The sequence below is a fragment of the Somniosus microcephalus genome, chromosome 2 (assembly GCF_052327205.1).
Source record: "Somniosus microcephalus isolate GS21.2 chromosome 2, FLI_Smic_1.0, whole genome shotgun sequence".
Classification (NCBI taxonomy): domain Eukaryota; kingdom Metazoa; phylum Chordata; class Chondrichthyes; order Squaliformes; family Somniosidae; genus Somniosus; species Somniosus microcephalus.
In genome coordinates, this window is record NC_140988.1 from 270,472,915 (window position 1) to 270,488,242 (window position 15,328).

Consider the following 15,328-nt stretch of genomic DNA (forward strand, 5'->3'; position numbering starts at 1 on the left):
AATTTGTCCTGTTGCAGAGTATGTAAGAAAACCACCCCAAACTATCTTGTAATTACAAATTTTTCAATTGAAATATTTTAAAAGGGATTGAAAGATACTTGATGTGGTGGAATAATAGGTAATTTTAAATAACTAATAAACAGTACTAATGGTATTGCATGTTTTAATACATTTGTGATCAAAACTAGTTCTAACCTGTTATAAAACAGTTTTCCATGGGATTGTGAAAACACTTTGTCTTGCAAAACGAATGTGACCCCTGTGCCTCAGTATTGGAAACATGTACCAGTTTGGCTCCATTTTAGAAATCTTTATTATTCCCAAAATAATTTTTATAGGGAGTATGCTTTCAATTTGTCACACTGGATTTTCAAGGAAAATGAGAAGGTATTAAAATAAACTTGGCTTTATAACTATATATCTGGCATTTTAGGTAAGCCAACTTGCTCAGCTTTGTGCGTGTAAAGAGAAACCGAACAGTTCTGAGATTAGTGGATGTGAACCTCCATTTTGGCCCTTTGAGTTTTGCTTGTAGGAAGACAAAGGCAGGAATTTTCCGGTGTCCGTGCAGATGCAATTGGAGGCGGGTCAGGTGGGAAATTTGAAATAAGTTGGAGTGGGTCGGGATCCACATCTTTCTCTCTGGTGTGTTTGGCAGCGACGTGACCGGCAGAGGCAGCCAAGCTAATTCAGATGATTTGTGGTACTTGTCAGTCCCTGAAGAGTCTTTCTAACAGTACCTTTCAAATTTCCCTGGATGAGCACTGGAATCGCGCAGCTTGGGAACCATGTCTGTAAAGCTGAGGCGGTTGTTGAATGGCCATTGATCCAGCTCATTAGTGCACCTCATTAAAAAGTACAATAAAAACTCTCATCTGACAACTGGTCACTTGCCTAAGGCAGATGCTGTTGCTGACTGCATTGTCAGCACAGATTTAGTTTTCTAGAGGTTGCAGATCTTTTCAGCAAAGTCAGGATCCACTGCCACCTCATTGGTATCACCTATCCGACTACTGCCAGATTGCTTCTGTCATCTTACTTCACCTGCCATCTGTTACATCAGCATGGGTGCCGTTTATACTCTCTCACCTTGGTCCTCAGAATCTGACCACAATCAGCCATAACACCACCAACCTTCTCCTCAACCACCTGATGCTCCACAGTACAGAGGGCATCAGCGCAGGGCTGCATCGTGCCAGTGGCGATACCCCCAACACGGTATACAGGCAGAGGATGAGCTTCCTCAACATGACTGAGCAGCAGTGCCAAAGGAGGCTCTGGCTATCGTGCCAGGTAGCATTTGCAAATTTCTGGAGCATGACCTGCCGCCCAGAGGAGCGGGTGGACACACCTTACCAGTGGCTGTCAAAGGGGTATGTGTGCACAAATCGTTGAAGGTGGCAGGGCAGGTTGAGAAAAACAGTTAAAAAGGCTTACGGGATCCTGGGCTTCACAAATAGAGGGGTAGAGTACAAAAGTCATAGAGTCATAGAGTTTTACAGCACAGAAAGAGGCCATTCGGCCCATCGTGTCTGCGCCGTCCATCAATCACTGTCCAGTCTAATCCCATTTTCCAGCATTTGGTCCATAGCCTTGTATGCAATGGCATTTCAAGTGCTCATCCAAATGCTTCTTGAATGTTGTGAGGGTTCCTGCCTCTACCACCCTTTCAGGCAGTGAGTTCCAGATTCCAACCACCCTCTGGGTGAAAAAGTTCCTCCTCAAATCCCCTCTAAATCTCCTGCCCCTTACCCTGAATCTATGCCCCCTTGTTATTGACCCCCCTACTAAGGGGAAAAGTTCCTCTTTATCTACCCTATCTATGCCCCTCATCATTTTGTACACCACAATCAGGTCCCCCCTCAGCCGCCTTTGCTCCAAGGAAAACAACCCCAGCCTGTTTAGCCTTCATAGCTGAGGCGCTCCATCCCAGGTAACATCCTGGTGAATCTTCTCTGCACCCTCTCCAAAGCAATCACATCCTTCCTATAGTGAGGCGACCAGAACTGCGCACACTACTCCAGCTGTGGCCTCACCAGCGTTTTGTACAGCTCCATAACCTCCCTGCTCTTATATTCTATGCCTCGGCTAATGAAGGCAAGTATCCCATATGCCTTTTTAACCACCTTATCTACCTGCTCCGCTGCCTTCAGGGATCCATGTACACCAAGGTCCCTCTGACCCTCTGTACTTCCTAGGGTCCTACCACTCATTGTGTATTCCCTTGCCTTATTTGTCCGTCCAAAATGCATCACCTCGCACTTTTCAGGGTTAAATTCCATTTGCCACTTTTCCGCCCATCTGACCAACCCGTTTATATCGTCCTGTAGCCTGAGGCTTTCCTCCTCGCAATTTACCTCCTCGCAATTTACCACCCCACCAATTTTCGTGTCATCTGCGAACTTACTGATCATACCTTTTACATTCTCATCCAAATCATTTATGTAGATCACAAACAGCAAGGGACCCAGCACCGATCCCTGAGGTACCCCACTGGACACGGGCTTCCAGTCACAAAAGCAACCTTCGACCATCACCCTCTGCCTCCTGCCACTCAGCCAGTTTAGGATCCAACGCGCCAAGGCACCCTGGATCCCATGGGCTCTTACCTTCTTGACCAGTTGATGCGCTATCAATTACTCATAAAAGACTGAGAGTTAAGAGAGTAACTAAAGGCTTTTATTAACAAAAGAATGAAGGTCTGCCTCGAGTGGTCGACCGGTCCAGAAATACAAAGGGCTGGGGAGCAGTCACCTTTATACTAGGACTTGTGGGAGGAGTCAGCCGAGGCATGTCCAGGCATGTACACAGTGGAATACAAACAGTGGTTTACCACACCAGTCTCCTAATGCGGGACTTTGTCAAAAGCTTTACTGAAGTCCATGTAAACCACATCCACAGCATTCCCCTCATCCACACACCTAGTCACCCCCTCGCAAAATTCAATCAGATTGGTCAGACATGATTTACCCTTGACAAAGCCATGCTGACTATCCCCGATTAATCCTTGCCTCTCCAAGTGGTGACTAATTTTGTCCCTCAGAATTTTTTCCAATAATTTCCCCACCACAGGTGTTAGGCTCACTGGTCTGTAATTCCCTGGTTTATCCCTGTTACCCTTCTTGAATAATGGTACTACGTTAGCTGTTCTCCAGTCCCCTGGTACATCCCCTGTGGCCAGAGAGGTTCTGAAAATTTGTCAGAGCCCCTGCAATCTCCTCCTTTGCCTCACACAACAGCCTGGGATACATCTCGTCTGGGCCTGGGGATTTATCCACTTTTTGGCCTGCTAAAACCGCTAGTACCTCCTCCCTCTCGATGCTAATATGTTCAAGTATGTCACAGTCCCCTTGCCCGATTTCTATGTCTGCATCGTCTTTCTCCATAGTGAACACAGATGCAAAAAATTCATTTAAAACCCCGCCTACATCATCTGGCTCTACACACAGATTGCCACTTTGGTCCCTAATGGGCCCTACCCTTTCCCTGGTTATCCTCTTGCCCTTAATATACTTATAAAACATCTTAGGATTTTCCTTTATTTTGCTCGCCAGTGTTATTTCATGGCCCCTCCTCGCCCTCCTAATGTCTTTTTTAAGTATGCCCCTGCACTTTTTATACTCCTCTAGGGCTTCTTCCGTCTTTAGTCTTTTGGAACTGCCAAAAGCCCCCCTTTTATTTCTAATGCATTTTTGTATATCCCTTGTCATCCAAGGTTCCCTTTGCTTGTTGGTCCCACCCTTGACCTTTACAGGAACATGTTGGCGTTGTACTCTCTCTATTTCCCTTCTGAAAGTCTCCCACCGTTTTGATGTGGATTTTCCTATAAGTAGCTGCTCCCAGTCCACTTTGGCCAGATCCTGCCTTATCATATTAAAATCGGCCTTCCCCCCAATTTAGAACCCTTATTTCCGGGCCGCCTTTGTCTTTTTCCATGACCACCTTAAATCTCACCGAATTATGGTCACTGTCGCCAAAATGCTCTCCTACTGATACTTCCACCACTTGCCCGGCTACATTCCCTAGAATTAGGTCCATTACCGACCCCTCTCTTGTAGGACTTTCCACATGTTGGCTCAAAAAGCTCTCTTGGATGCACTTTAAGAATTCTGCACCCTCTAAGCCTTTCACACTCTGACTATCCCAATTAATATTGGGGAAGTTGAAATCCCCCACTATTATTACCCTATTATTTTCGCACTTCTCTGTGATTTGCCTACATATCTGTTCCTCTATCTCCCCCTGACTGTTTGGGGGCCTATAGTACACTCCCAGCAAAGTGCTTGCCCCCTTTTTGTTTTTAAGTTCTACCCATATGGCCTCATTAGAGGAACCCGCTAATATATCGTCCCTCCTTACAGCAGTAATTGACTCCTTAATTAATATTGCAACACCCCCTCCCCTTTTACAACCCCCTCTGTCTCGCCTGAAGATTCTATACCCTGGAATATTGAGCTGCCAGTCCTGACCCTCCCTCAACCATGTCTCCGTGATAGCAACAATATTGTACTCCCATGTGTTCAACAACAACTTCAGTTCATCCACCTTATTTGCAAGACTCCTTGCATTAAAATAAATGCCTTCCAGCCCGGCCATATTCCCTTTTGCCTTCACATATTTGCTCTGCCTTCCCAGCTGACTTGTTTTTTCCTCCGTATTTGGCTGTAAATCACCCCCTACTTTTGCTCCACTCTGTATCCCATCCCCCTGCCAAGTTAGTTTAAACCCCCCCCCCCCCCCCCCAGCAGTGCTAGCAAACCTCCCCGCAAGGATATTGGTTCCCCTCTGGTTCAGGTGTAAACCGTCTGACTTGTACAAGTCCCACCTTTCCCAGAAGCAGACCCAGTGATCCAGGAAACTAAAGCCCTCCCTCCTGCACCATCCCTTTAGCCACGCATTCATCTGTTCTATCTTCCCATTCCTATACTCACTAGCACGTGGCACCGGGAGCAATCCAGAGATTACAACCTTTGAGGTCCTGCTCTTGAATCTTTCACCTAGCTCCCTAAATTCTTGCTGCAGGACCTCATCCCTCTTTTTACCTATGTCGTTGGTACCAATGTGGACCACGACCTCTGGCTGTTCACCCTCCCCCTCCAGAATGCCCTGCAGCCGCTCAGTGACATCCTTGACCCTGGCACCAGGGAGGCAACAAACCATCCTGGATTCACGTCTACGGCCACAGAAATGCCTATCTGTTCCCCTTACTATAGAATCCTCTCCCACTCTTTTTCCTCCCTTCCTGGGCAGCAGGAGCACCCCCAGTGCCAGGAAGTTGGCTGCTGCTGCCTTCCCCTGGTGAGGTATCCAAATCGGTATACCTGTTTGAGAGGGGAATGGTCACAGGGGTCTCCTGCACTACCTGCCTGCTTCTATTGCTCCGCCTGGTGGTCACCCATTTCCTATCTTCCTGTGCAGCCCTTACCTGCAGTGTGACCAACTCACTAAACGTGTTATCCACGACCCTCTCAGCATCGTGAATGCTCAACAACCCATCCACCCGCAGCTCCAGCGCCTCAATGCGGTCTGCTAGTAGCTGCAGATGGATGCATCTCCGGCACACGTGGTCATCAGGGGCACCGGCAGTGTCCCTGAATTCCCACATAGAGCAAGAGGAGCATATCACGGGGCTGGGCTCTCCTGGCATGACCTTCCCTTTAATTAATTTAAACTAATTTACTATCGCCAATTAAAGATATCTCTCAAGGCGCTTGTATAGTCTACCAACAGTCCCTGCTATACCAGAAAAGACCCTAGTAACTATAAACTACAGAGTTAAAGTTTAAGAAAGAGAAATACTCACCAACCAATCACTTACCTGCTCCCTGGTGACGTCACACTCTGATTACTTTTTACCTCTCTCCCTGCTGCTGAGTTGGTATGCCTCGCCTCCGTGCTCCGACTGGTCTCGGGCCTCGCTGGTCGCCGATTTTTATACCGGGCTCCTCCCCTCCGTGCTCCGACTGGTCTCGGGCCTCGCTGGTCGCCGGTTTTTATACCGGGCTCCTCACCTCCGTGCTCCGACTGGTCTCGGGCCTCGCTGGTCGCCGGTTTTTTGTGGAAATTATGATGAACCTGTATACAACACTGGTTCGGCCCCAACTGGAGTACTGTCTAATTCTGGGCACCACACTTTAGGAAGGATGTGAAGGCCTTAGACAAGGTGCAGAAAAGATTTACAAGAACAATTCCAGGAATGAGGGACTTCAGTTACATGGATAGACTGGAGAAACTGGGGTTATTCTCCTTGGAGCAGAGAAGATTGAGAAGAGATTTGATAGAGGTGTTCAAAATCATGAGGGGTCTAGATAGAGTAGATAGAGAGAAACTGTTCCCATTGGCAGAAGGGTCGAGAACCAGAGGACACAGATTTAAGGCGATTGGCAAAAGAACCAAAGGTGACCTAAGAAAAAACTTTTTACGCAGCGAGTGGTTAGGATCTGGAATGCACTGCCTGAAAGGGTCGTGGAGGCAGACTCAATCACAGTCACAGTGGTTAGTTAGATGGGGATGTGATGTAGATCGAGAGCGAGGGATGGGTGGATGTGCAAGGTATGTTGGTGTGAGTAAGGTTGTGATGAGACACAGCAGGATAAAGTGGAGTGTGGCTTTGCACTCACCTTTGCTGATCTACTGAGATCATTCAAATGTTTGCGGCACTGCACTCGACAACATCCCTGCTGTTGACCTCCGCTGCTATTTGGAGCCAGGCTCCTTTCGGTCTGCTGGGGAGGTCTCTTCCGTCCATCGGAAGGGAAGAGGACCTCCTTGCGTGCTCTCACTCCCTTCGCAAGCATATGGAGGGAGTCATCTGAGAACCTGGGTGCCGCTCTCTGTTGCTGTGCAGTCATTGTCGGTGTTTGGAACACTCCAATGGTGCAGTGTAGTGGCTGCACTATCCTAGATGAACCGTCAAATGCAATGTGGCCATGGCTCCTTTTAAATATCCCGTCTGATAATGCGTCATTGACGTCATCAGACCCACACAATTTAATCGGGCCGGGTAACACGCAGGGCGGCGTTAATAGGCGCCATTAACAGAAAGTCGATCTCTGCAGCGGGATGGAGTCGCGACCCGCCACGGCGACCACCTGCACGTGACACGTCCAGGTACAGAAAATTCCAGCCAAAGTGTTTCAGCAAGTCACTTTCAGCAGCTATTTACTTAATGAAACAGATTAAGTAACTGGAATTCTGGGTTATCTGGCAAGTAAACCACCACCAAAAGACTGAACATGAGTATCAGAGAAGAGGAGCATCTGATATTCAGTAAATTGCCTCAAAGTCTCTGCATCACAAAAACCTCAGTTTATTTGCACCAATTCCATCCTCACGGTTTGGCTGTTTTCTGCTAATGAAAAGTGCGAACAGTGAGCATGCAATGCTATAGAAGTGCTATGGTTTAGGTGAGTTTAAATCCTTAATGCCGGGAGTAAACCATCCATGGGTAATGGGAGCCCATCGTGAAGCAACAAAAGTGCACGAACGCTTCAGCAAGATAAATGGCATCCAGCATGGAAAGATTTTGTGTTCTGCCATTAAAGTTTACTAGGGATTTTTTCTTTAAAAAGGGTTCATAGTGAAGAGAAATATTTGCCAGCAAGGCCATTAAGGTACAAATGAAAAGTGGCACATAGAGAATGAACCCAGCATGTCCCCACCCAGACTAGTAGTGTAGTCTTCAAGTAGTTCAAAAACTGACTGCTAGGAAGAAGAATGTTGTTGTACATTTCCCAGTCCTATCTCGTGTGAAGGAAATTAAACATCATTCAGTCTCTTGCCTGACTTCCCTCCCCTTTTTAAGGGGAGGAAGGCCTGCAATACCGTGGCACATAGCGCCGCAATATTCCCTCGCAGCGCCCCAAGAGGGAGGCGGGGTGCTTCCAGTAGCGCCCCGCTTCCCTCTTGGGGCGCTACCGATGAATTTTGGCCCCGGCGAAGTTAGCGCCCCAAAGGGGGCGCGACTCAATTTTCCCCCCAAAATGTTTACCGGAGACTTTCTTTGAGCTATTTCTTGGCCAACCTGTCCAATGCTGAATATATAGTTACTTGTGCAATCATAAAATAGCATTTCCATTAGCAGAAAACCGCCAAACCGCGAGGATGGAAATGGGTGCAATGATGTGTGTTTATGGTAACCCCTTCTACCCTGTAAGAGTTCTTGTTGATTGTGTTTAGGAGACTGTTGGGGGATTTTCCCTTCCCTGCCCCTGATTTTCTTCCTTTTCTCCTGAAGATACTGAGGTGTGGTTTCATGGGCACTCGCAGCCCTCTGGTACCTAGCTCAAGTGGCCATTCCACATCTGTGAGCCTAGATGGTAAGCGTGGACAAGTTGTAGGGGCTTAGCAGGAAGGCTTGAGACTGTTCTCACGTGACATTCACACATCACTTTTCTGGTCGCAGTTATGAGACAGCAGTTGGAACCAGTAGTCGTGGCTGATTTGTTTTCCCAAATAGCCATAGCCCTGTTTTGTAGCGTACTGTCTGGTGCCTGGCTGAGACTGGTTAAATTGGAATGCAGCCTTGAACTTTGTGGCCTGTATGGTCTAATGCTGCACCAAGTGATGTCTTTATCCAGTAGGCCAGCAGGGGAGCTTGCAACTGAACTGAAGTTTATTAAATGTTGGTTATAGACCCCCTTTGCTTAATTGTTTTCTAAAATGCATTTGTTTTCTTTCCCAAAGCTCATATTGATACGTCAAACTGGGAGTTCCCTGATGTCTGTCAATATTATTTTGGTTCATTTGGCAAGTGGTCCAGTCTTCTTTTCTCTCTGACTTCTCTGTTTGGAGCCATGATTGTTTACTGGGTCCTTATGTCCAATTTCCTCTTCAACACAGGGAAATTTATTTACAGTAAGTAAAACAAAAAGCGACATGTTTCTACCAGTGTAATCTAGGTCTCTGCAGTTTATGTTTGATATGTAAACCTTTCCAATTACTACATTTCAGATACTAAAGATGGCATCAATTCCTACATAAATTAAAATCTTAAGATCTCTGCTATGACTTTTTATCAAATTACTGTGAATAGTATTTTATCAGCAAAATAAATTGAGATCTATGTTTCAGGGCTTTGCAACATGTGCATATTGATATCACCCAATATTCCAGCAACTAGTGGCATGAAATAGTTATAGGAAGATGTGTATAATTGTATTTAAAATTTTAAGCTTACTTAGTCCCATCTACCATGTTCCACTATCTTATTTTCCAGATTATGTTCACAATGTCACAGAAGTGGACCATGTTTTAAGTACAAATGGAAGTGATAAAGGTAGGATTGTCAGTCGGCGAGTTGTGTGTCCAGTACAGAATTTAAATGTAAACTTCCTGTCATAAAATGAACATTTTGGTAGTATCAGATTCTTAATCATTTGATTGTGGGTTATTTGTAGCTGTTTAACGCAACACCTAATTGTACTGTGACTATCGTAGTTGAGCACTGGATATCAAGTATTGTTTACATCTTCAAAATAATGAGTCAAAACCGAACTAACTGTCCACAGACAGAAAACTGGGAGCTAAACTGGGAAGACTAAATTATCCAATACTGAGGAGTTTTTACGCTGGTTAATATGGCCTACCGCAATCGGAAGGTGGAAGAAGGGTCTCTAAAATGAGAAGTATGTGTCTCGGAGAGTGTAGAATTGTGAGAAAGCTAGCTAGAATTTTTAAACTAGGTTACTTCTGCAATCAAAATGAGTTATTTTCAGGCTGAAGAGTTTGTAGTAATTTAATCCTGAAGGTTTTTTTCCTTCATTGTTGAATAACTGCAATCCGAACAGTTTTAAAATAAGCACTTTAGTGTGACTTTTTTTAAAGATTGTACAGCAGCAAAGCGAGATCTGGATCACTAGAAAAAAAAAGTAAAGCATGTTTGCTTATTGTGTATTGTATTCCTTTTTCTTGGGTACACATAGGATTCAAATTAGGGTTCACCTATCAAAATATAACACCGGTTTTATAATGCACACTATATCTAGGGTCAGATGATTGGATGAAGTAGATGTCTGATAACATATATAAATTGGAACTGTGTACCTGATTGTCAGGTCCATTGTGTTCAAAATATGGTTACTAATAGGCAATAATTGGCTTCTTCCAGCAGCAATCAGGTGCAGCAAGGTAGTTTGTTCCCAGGTGGATGGCAAGCCATTTCATTCAAATACAAATGTCTTTTAAAATATATGTTTGGCAGCTCTGAGTTTGAGATACTTTTTTATATCTACAAGTTCCATTTTGTTCCGGTATTTCTTCAAGGGATTTTGAATCATATACCTGAGGCTAACTTCTTTTGTCAGCACTTATGAAGCCATCATAAATGGAGGAAGGCAGCAGTGACCTACCACAAATTTAATTCCGTCATTTAGCCCCGTCCAGTTTACAGTGAGGTTTAGCACGGGGAAAGCACTTTTGCTGTTTTTGATAAACTTTACGATTCCCCCTCAGGATTATTTACAATAAATCTATTGTTGGTATTTAATACTGTTAAGTTATCTGTTTACTGTTCAATAAATCTGTTCAGTAGTTTATCGCCTAAGCCATGGGTTGGGTTGTTTGTTGTTCCACCTTTCCGAAATCAAGGAACTAACCTGTTGAGCTGAAATGCAATGATGAGACTCCTTTGCATCCCTTGGCTTACTACATTTTAGCTGGGCATTGGGTGGGTGAATGAAAGTTCTTGATTTTGGGGAGTTAAAAAAAACACCATGAATGTAACCCATCACTAGAAGATATTTGATAAGAATTGGAAAGATGGTCATACAGTGTCCATAATTGTAAAAATATATCTTTTTTTCAAATTCAATGCATGGAAGTATTTGAGTCGCACGCTAGTCATTAAATCTCTGGAACCTGAGTTCGAGTCCAAATTGGAACAGGGGCATGGATTTTTTTTTTCCTCTAGCTACAAGGGCCTTAAGTAAATGACATTGATTAGTCTCCACTTGCTCTCAATGTGCAAATGCTCAATCTTGTGCCATAAATGCATAACTGAAGCGAGCCTAAACATTCCAAGTTCCCGATCGGTCTGTTATACTAACTGGAGCACAATTTGTTTGCCAGGATTCATTTTTTTTCTCTCCCTTCCATTTGAGGGTTGTTTATAGAGCTTGTAGTTCTGATTCATTCTTTTTGTTTTCAGTTATTTGTCCAAACCCACCTGGAGTTCACCAAGGGAACAACACGGACATGTCCTTTATCATAAGCAATGACACAGGCTTGCATGAGTTTCAGGAGTGGTGGAGTAAAACCAATACTGTTCCTTTCTACTTGATTTTCCTTTTATTGCCTCTCCTCAACTTCAAGTCTGCTTCATTCTTTGCACGGTTCAATAATCTAGGTAAGTATTCCGCTAACCTGCTGATACAACTTTAGGAACTGGCTGAGGGGGAGGGCATTAACTGAACAACTAGTGTACACTTTTTTTTAATCATCTTGTTTAGGGAAGAAACTATGGTGGACCCCAGTGCATCCCAGAGTTTGGAAAATCACCATGAAACTTCGTGAAGGCTTTTCATAGCTGTGCCTGGGATTTATTTGGATTGGCTGGCTGTTAGACGACTTTGTAAATAAATTGTGCAGTTTCTTGTGGAGTGTTTGAGTTTGTTGTTCATGGCTCAAACTGAGTATTATCATTTGCTGATTAATTTATTTTAGATGCACTGATCTCTTAAAATGGTGTTGGGAAGTACTGTGTTGCTGAATATAGTCAAAAATATTTAAGAAATTGTGGTTATTGGGCATTTCTTTAAATTCTCTTTTGAAATGCTAGAATAGTGAGTGGAGGTACTGAATGATACTAGAGCATTACCTGGGGAGAGAAAGAGAGAATGAATTGCTACTTTTAGTCTTCAGTATGTTAAAATTTTATTTGACTCCAGTTTAGTTGCCCAAAAATCAGTTTTGCGTTTTGATGCTGTATGGGGGATATTAAAATTAGATTTTGAAGGAGCTCAAAATCATTAATGTTCGACTTCTGCCTGATAAACTGCTGTCGCAACCTGTTCATGTATTTGACTCCGCTTCTGGTTTCCCAATGGGGAAAATCTGAATTTGGCATTTGTTGCAGTGTTGGTTCAGCTTTGTTCATGGTTTTATCAGGTTTGGATTTAGTGATTAACTTTTGACTGCCGTTTTTCTTTTGGGGGAGGGACGGGTGACCGTTGACAAAAGAGATGTGCTGTCTTTACAATTGCTGTTTGGTCTGTTTTGTGAGTGCTCAACCAGATTAGGGTGTACCTTTGTTTGAGCAGTCTGCCCAATAATGGCAATCACCGATTTCATAGTCAAATTCCAGTGTTTGTAGAGGTTCGATTTGAACATCTAACCAAACGCTGCTGGGCCTCCAACTGTGGGGAAATACTGTGCTTCTGACTGTAAAATACTTTATTAAAATTAGACCATACTTTTGTGTCTCCTGGCTAACTAGTTGATGTGGACCAATATTTAACTATCCATTGTGGACTGGAATTCTGTTGAGCTTTTTGCCTCTAGTGAGCCAGAGGTCTAGACAACACTTCTCAATGGGCAGAAGTGGTCATTAGGCATGTGTTGCCAGCTTAACTTTGAAGACGCTGCACCTTATTCCAATACTACTGAATGTATTTGCGCCAATAGTGCTTCTCCGCCATGTTTTAGCGCCTCGGCGGGGATTCCATCTGCTCCTAAGACCTTGTTGTTCTTCAGTTGTCGGATGGCCTTTTCAACCTCATGCCGGGCTGGGGTTGTGCCGAGGTGGTGGCGGATAGCATGCTGCAGGATGGAGTCGAGGACACTCGCGTCGAAGACCGTCTCGGTTAAGGAGATCTTCGAAGTGCTCCTTCCAGCGGGCACTGACTGCCTCTGTCCTTGATGAGTACCTCTCCGTTCTTGGCCCACAGTGGGGTAGGACCTTTGGTGCTTGGACCGTAGGTGGCCTTGACTGCGCTAAGGAATCCACGCACGTCGTGGCTGTCGGCTAGCTGCTGGATCACCTGCGCTTTCTCCACCCACCATCTGTTCTTTAGGTCAAGGTTTTTTGTTGGACCTCGGCCTTCAGGTGTCTGTAGAGCTGCTTTCTGTTGCTGTTTCCAGATCAGGAATGCCTTGCGTTTGCAGCTTATTAGCTCCTGGATTTCCTGGTCGCTCTCGTTGAACCAGTCTTGGTGTTTCCTGGTCGAGTGACCGAGCGTGTCTCCAGGTGCTGATTATGGAGGCCTTGAGTGCAGACCAGGCGCTATGGACGCTGTGTCTCCGAATCACTGGGAGTTGGCAGGTTGTTTGTGAGGTGCAGGCTGAATAGGGCTTTCTGAGCAGGGTCTTTGAGCGCTCCAGCCTTGATTTTCCTGCGGCATTGTTTCTGTTGCCACCGCTGTTTTGGGGCTACATTGATGGAGATGACAGCGGATTAGGCGGTGGTCTGTCCAGCAGTCGTCAGCTCCTGTCGTGGCGCAGGTGATGCGGATGTCCTTGCGGTCCCTTGCTCGGACGATGACGTAGTCCAGCAGATGCCAGTGCTAGAGCGAGGGTGTTGCCATGAAGCCTTGTACTTGTCTCTCTGACGGAACAAGGTGTTGGTTATGACAAGGCCATGTTCTAAGCATTTTGTCAGAAGGAGGGTACCATTGGAGTTGGTTTTCCCTACCCCCTCTCTGCCGATCACACCTCCCCAGAGGTATGTATCCTTTCCAACTCTGGCGTTGAACTAATTTCTCTTATTTGGAAGGAGCAGAGCATGCCAGGGGATCTCTGACGTCGTAATCGTTACCATCTTCAAGAAAGGTGACCAGTCCGATTGCGGTAATTACAGGAGACTCCCCGGTGTCTGCCACAGGGAAAGTCATCGCAAGAATCCTCCTCAATTGCCTTCTCCCCGTGGCTGAAGAGCTCTTCCCAGAGTCGCAATGCGGATTCCGCCCACTAAGCGGCACAATGGACATGATCTTCACCACGCGTCAACTACAAGAGAAATGCAGGGAACAGCACCAACCGCTGTACATGGCCTTCTTTGACCCCACAAAGGCCTTCGACACCGTTAACCATGAGGGATTATGGAGTGTCCTTCTCAAGTTCGGCTGCCCTCAAAATTTGTCACCATCCTCCGCCTGCTTCACGACGACATGCAAGCCGTGATCCTGACCAACGGATCCACCACAGTTCCAATTCACGTACGGACTGGGGTTAAGCAAGGCTGGGTCATCGCACCAACGCTCTTCTTGATCTTCCTGGCTGCAATGCTCCATCTCACCCCTCAGTAAGCTCCCTGCTGGAGTGGAGCTAAACTACAGAACAAAGGGGAAACTGTTCAACATCCATCGCCTCCAGTCCAGATCCAAGGTCGTCCCATCCTCTGTCATTGAATTACAGTATGCAGATGACGCTTGCATCTGTGCGCACTGAGCTTGAACTCCAAACCATCGTCAGCACCTTCACTGAAGTGTACGAGAGCATAGGCCTTACACTAAACATCCATAAGACAAAGGTCCTCCACAAACCTGCCCCTGCCACACAGTACTGCTCCCCGATTATCAGAATCCATGACAAGGCCTTGGACAACGTGGACCACTTTTCATACCGCGGGAGCCTACTGACAACAAGGGCAGACGTCGATGACTAAGTCCAACACCACCTTCAGTGTGCCAGAACTGCCTGAGGAAGAGAGTGTTTGAAGACCAGGACCTCAAACCCAGCACCAAGCTCATGGTCTACAGAGCAGTCGTGATACCCACCCTCCTGTATGCTTCAGAGACATGGACCATGTACAGCAGGCACCTCAAGCACTGGAGCGGTACCACCAACGCTGCCTCCACAAGATCCTGCAAATCCATTGGCAGGATAGGCGCACCAACATCCGTGTTCTCGCCCAGGCCAACACCCCCAGCATCGAAGCTTTGATCACGCTCGATCAGCTCCGATGGACGGGCAACATCGTCCGCATGCCTGATACGAGACTCCCAAAACAAGCGCTCTACTCGGCGCTCCGACATAGTAAGAGAGCCCCAGGTGGGCAGAGGAAACGTTTCAAGGACACCCTCCAAGCCTCCTTGGAAAAAGTGCAACATCCCCACCGACCCCTGGGAATCCCTAGCCCAAGACCGCACAAAGTGGAGGAGAAGCATCCAGGAAGGTGCCGAACACCTCGAGTCTCTTCGCCGGGAACAAGCAGCAGCCAAGCACAAACAGCGGAAGGAGCGCATGTCAACCCAAGCACCCCACCTGCCTGCCCCTTCAACCACAGTCTGGCTCACCTGTGACAGAGACTGTAGGTCTCGCATTGGACTCCTCAGTCACCTGAGAACTCCTTTTTAGTGTGGAAGCAAGTCATCCTCAGTTCCGAGGGACTGCC

The 15,328-nt window shown here is 46.0% G+C and overlaps 1 protein-coding gene across 4 annotated transcripts in view; it reads left to right on the forward strand.

Annotated features, from left to right (window-relative positions):
* Positions 1-15,328, forward strand: part of slc38a9 (solute carrier family 38 member 9) — a 68,341-nt gene that overhangs the window by 18,958 nt on the left and 34,055 nt on the right. For 3 of the 4 annotated variants that reach the window (XM_085972068.1, XM_085972078.1, XM_085972087.1), the window contains exons 7-9: positions 8,686-8,856; positions 9,218-9,277; positions 11,147-11,344. In XM_085972068.1, coding sequence (XP_085828194.1) covers positions 8,686-8,856; positions 9,218-9,277; positions 11,147-11,344 — 429 coding nt within the window. The remainder of the gene's footprint in view (positions 1-8,685; positions 8,857-9,217; positions 9,278-11,146; positions 11,345-15,328) is intronic. The other variant, XM_085972096.1, reaches the window with a different exon arrangement.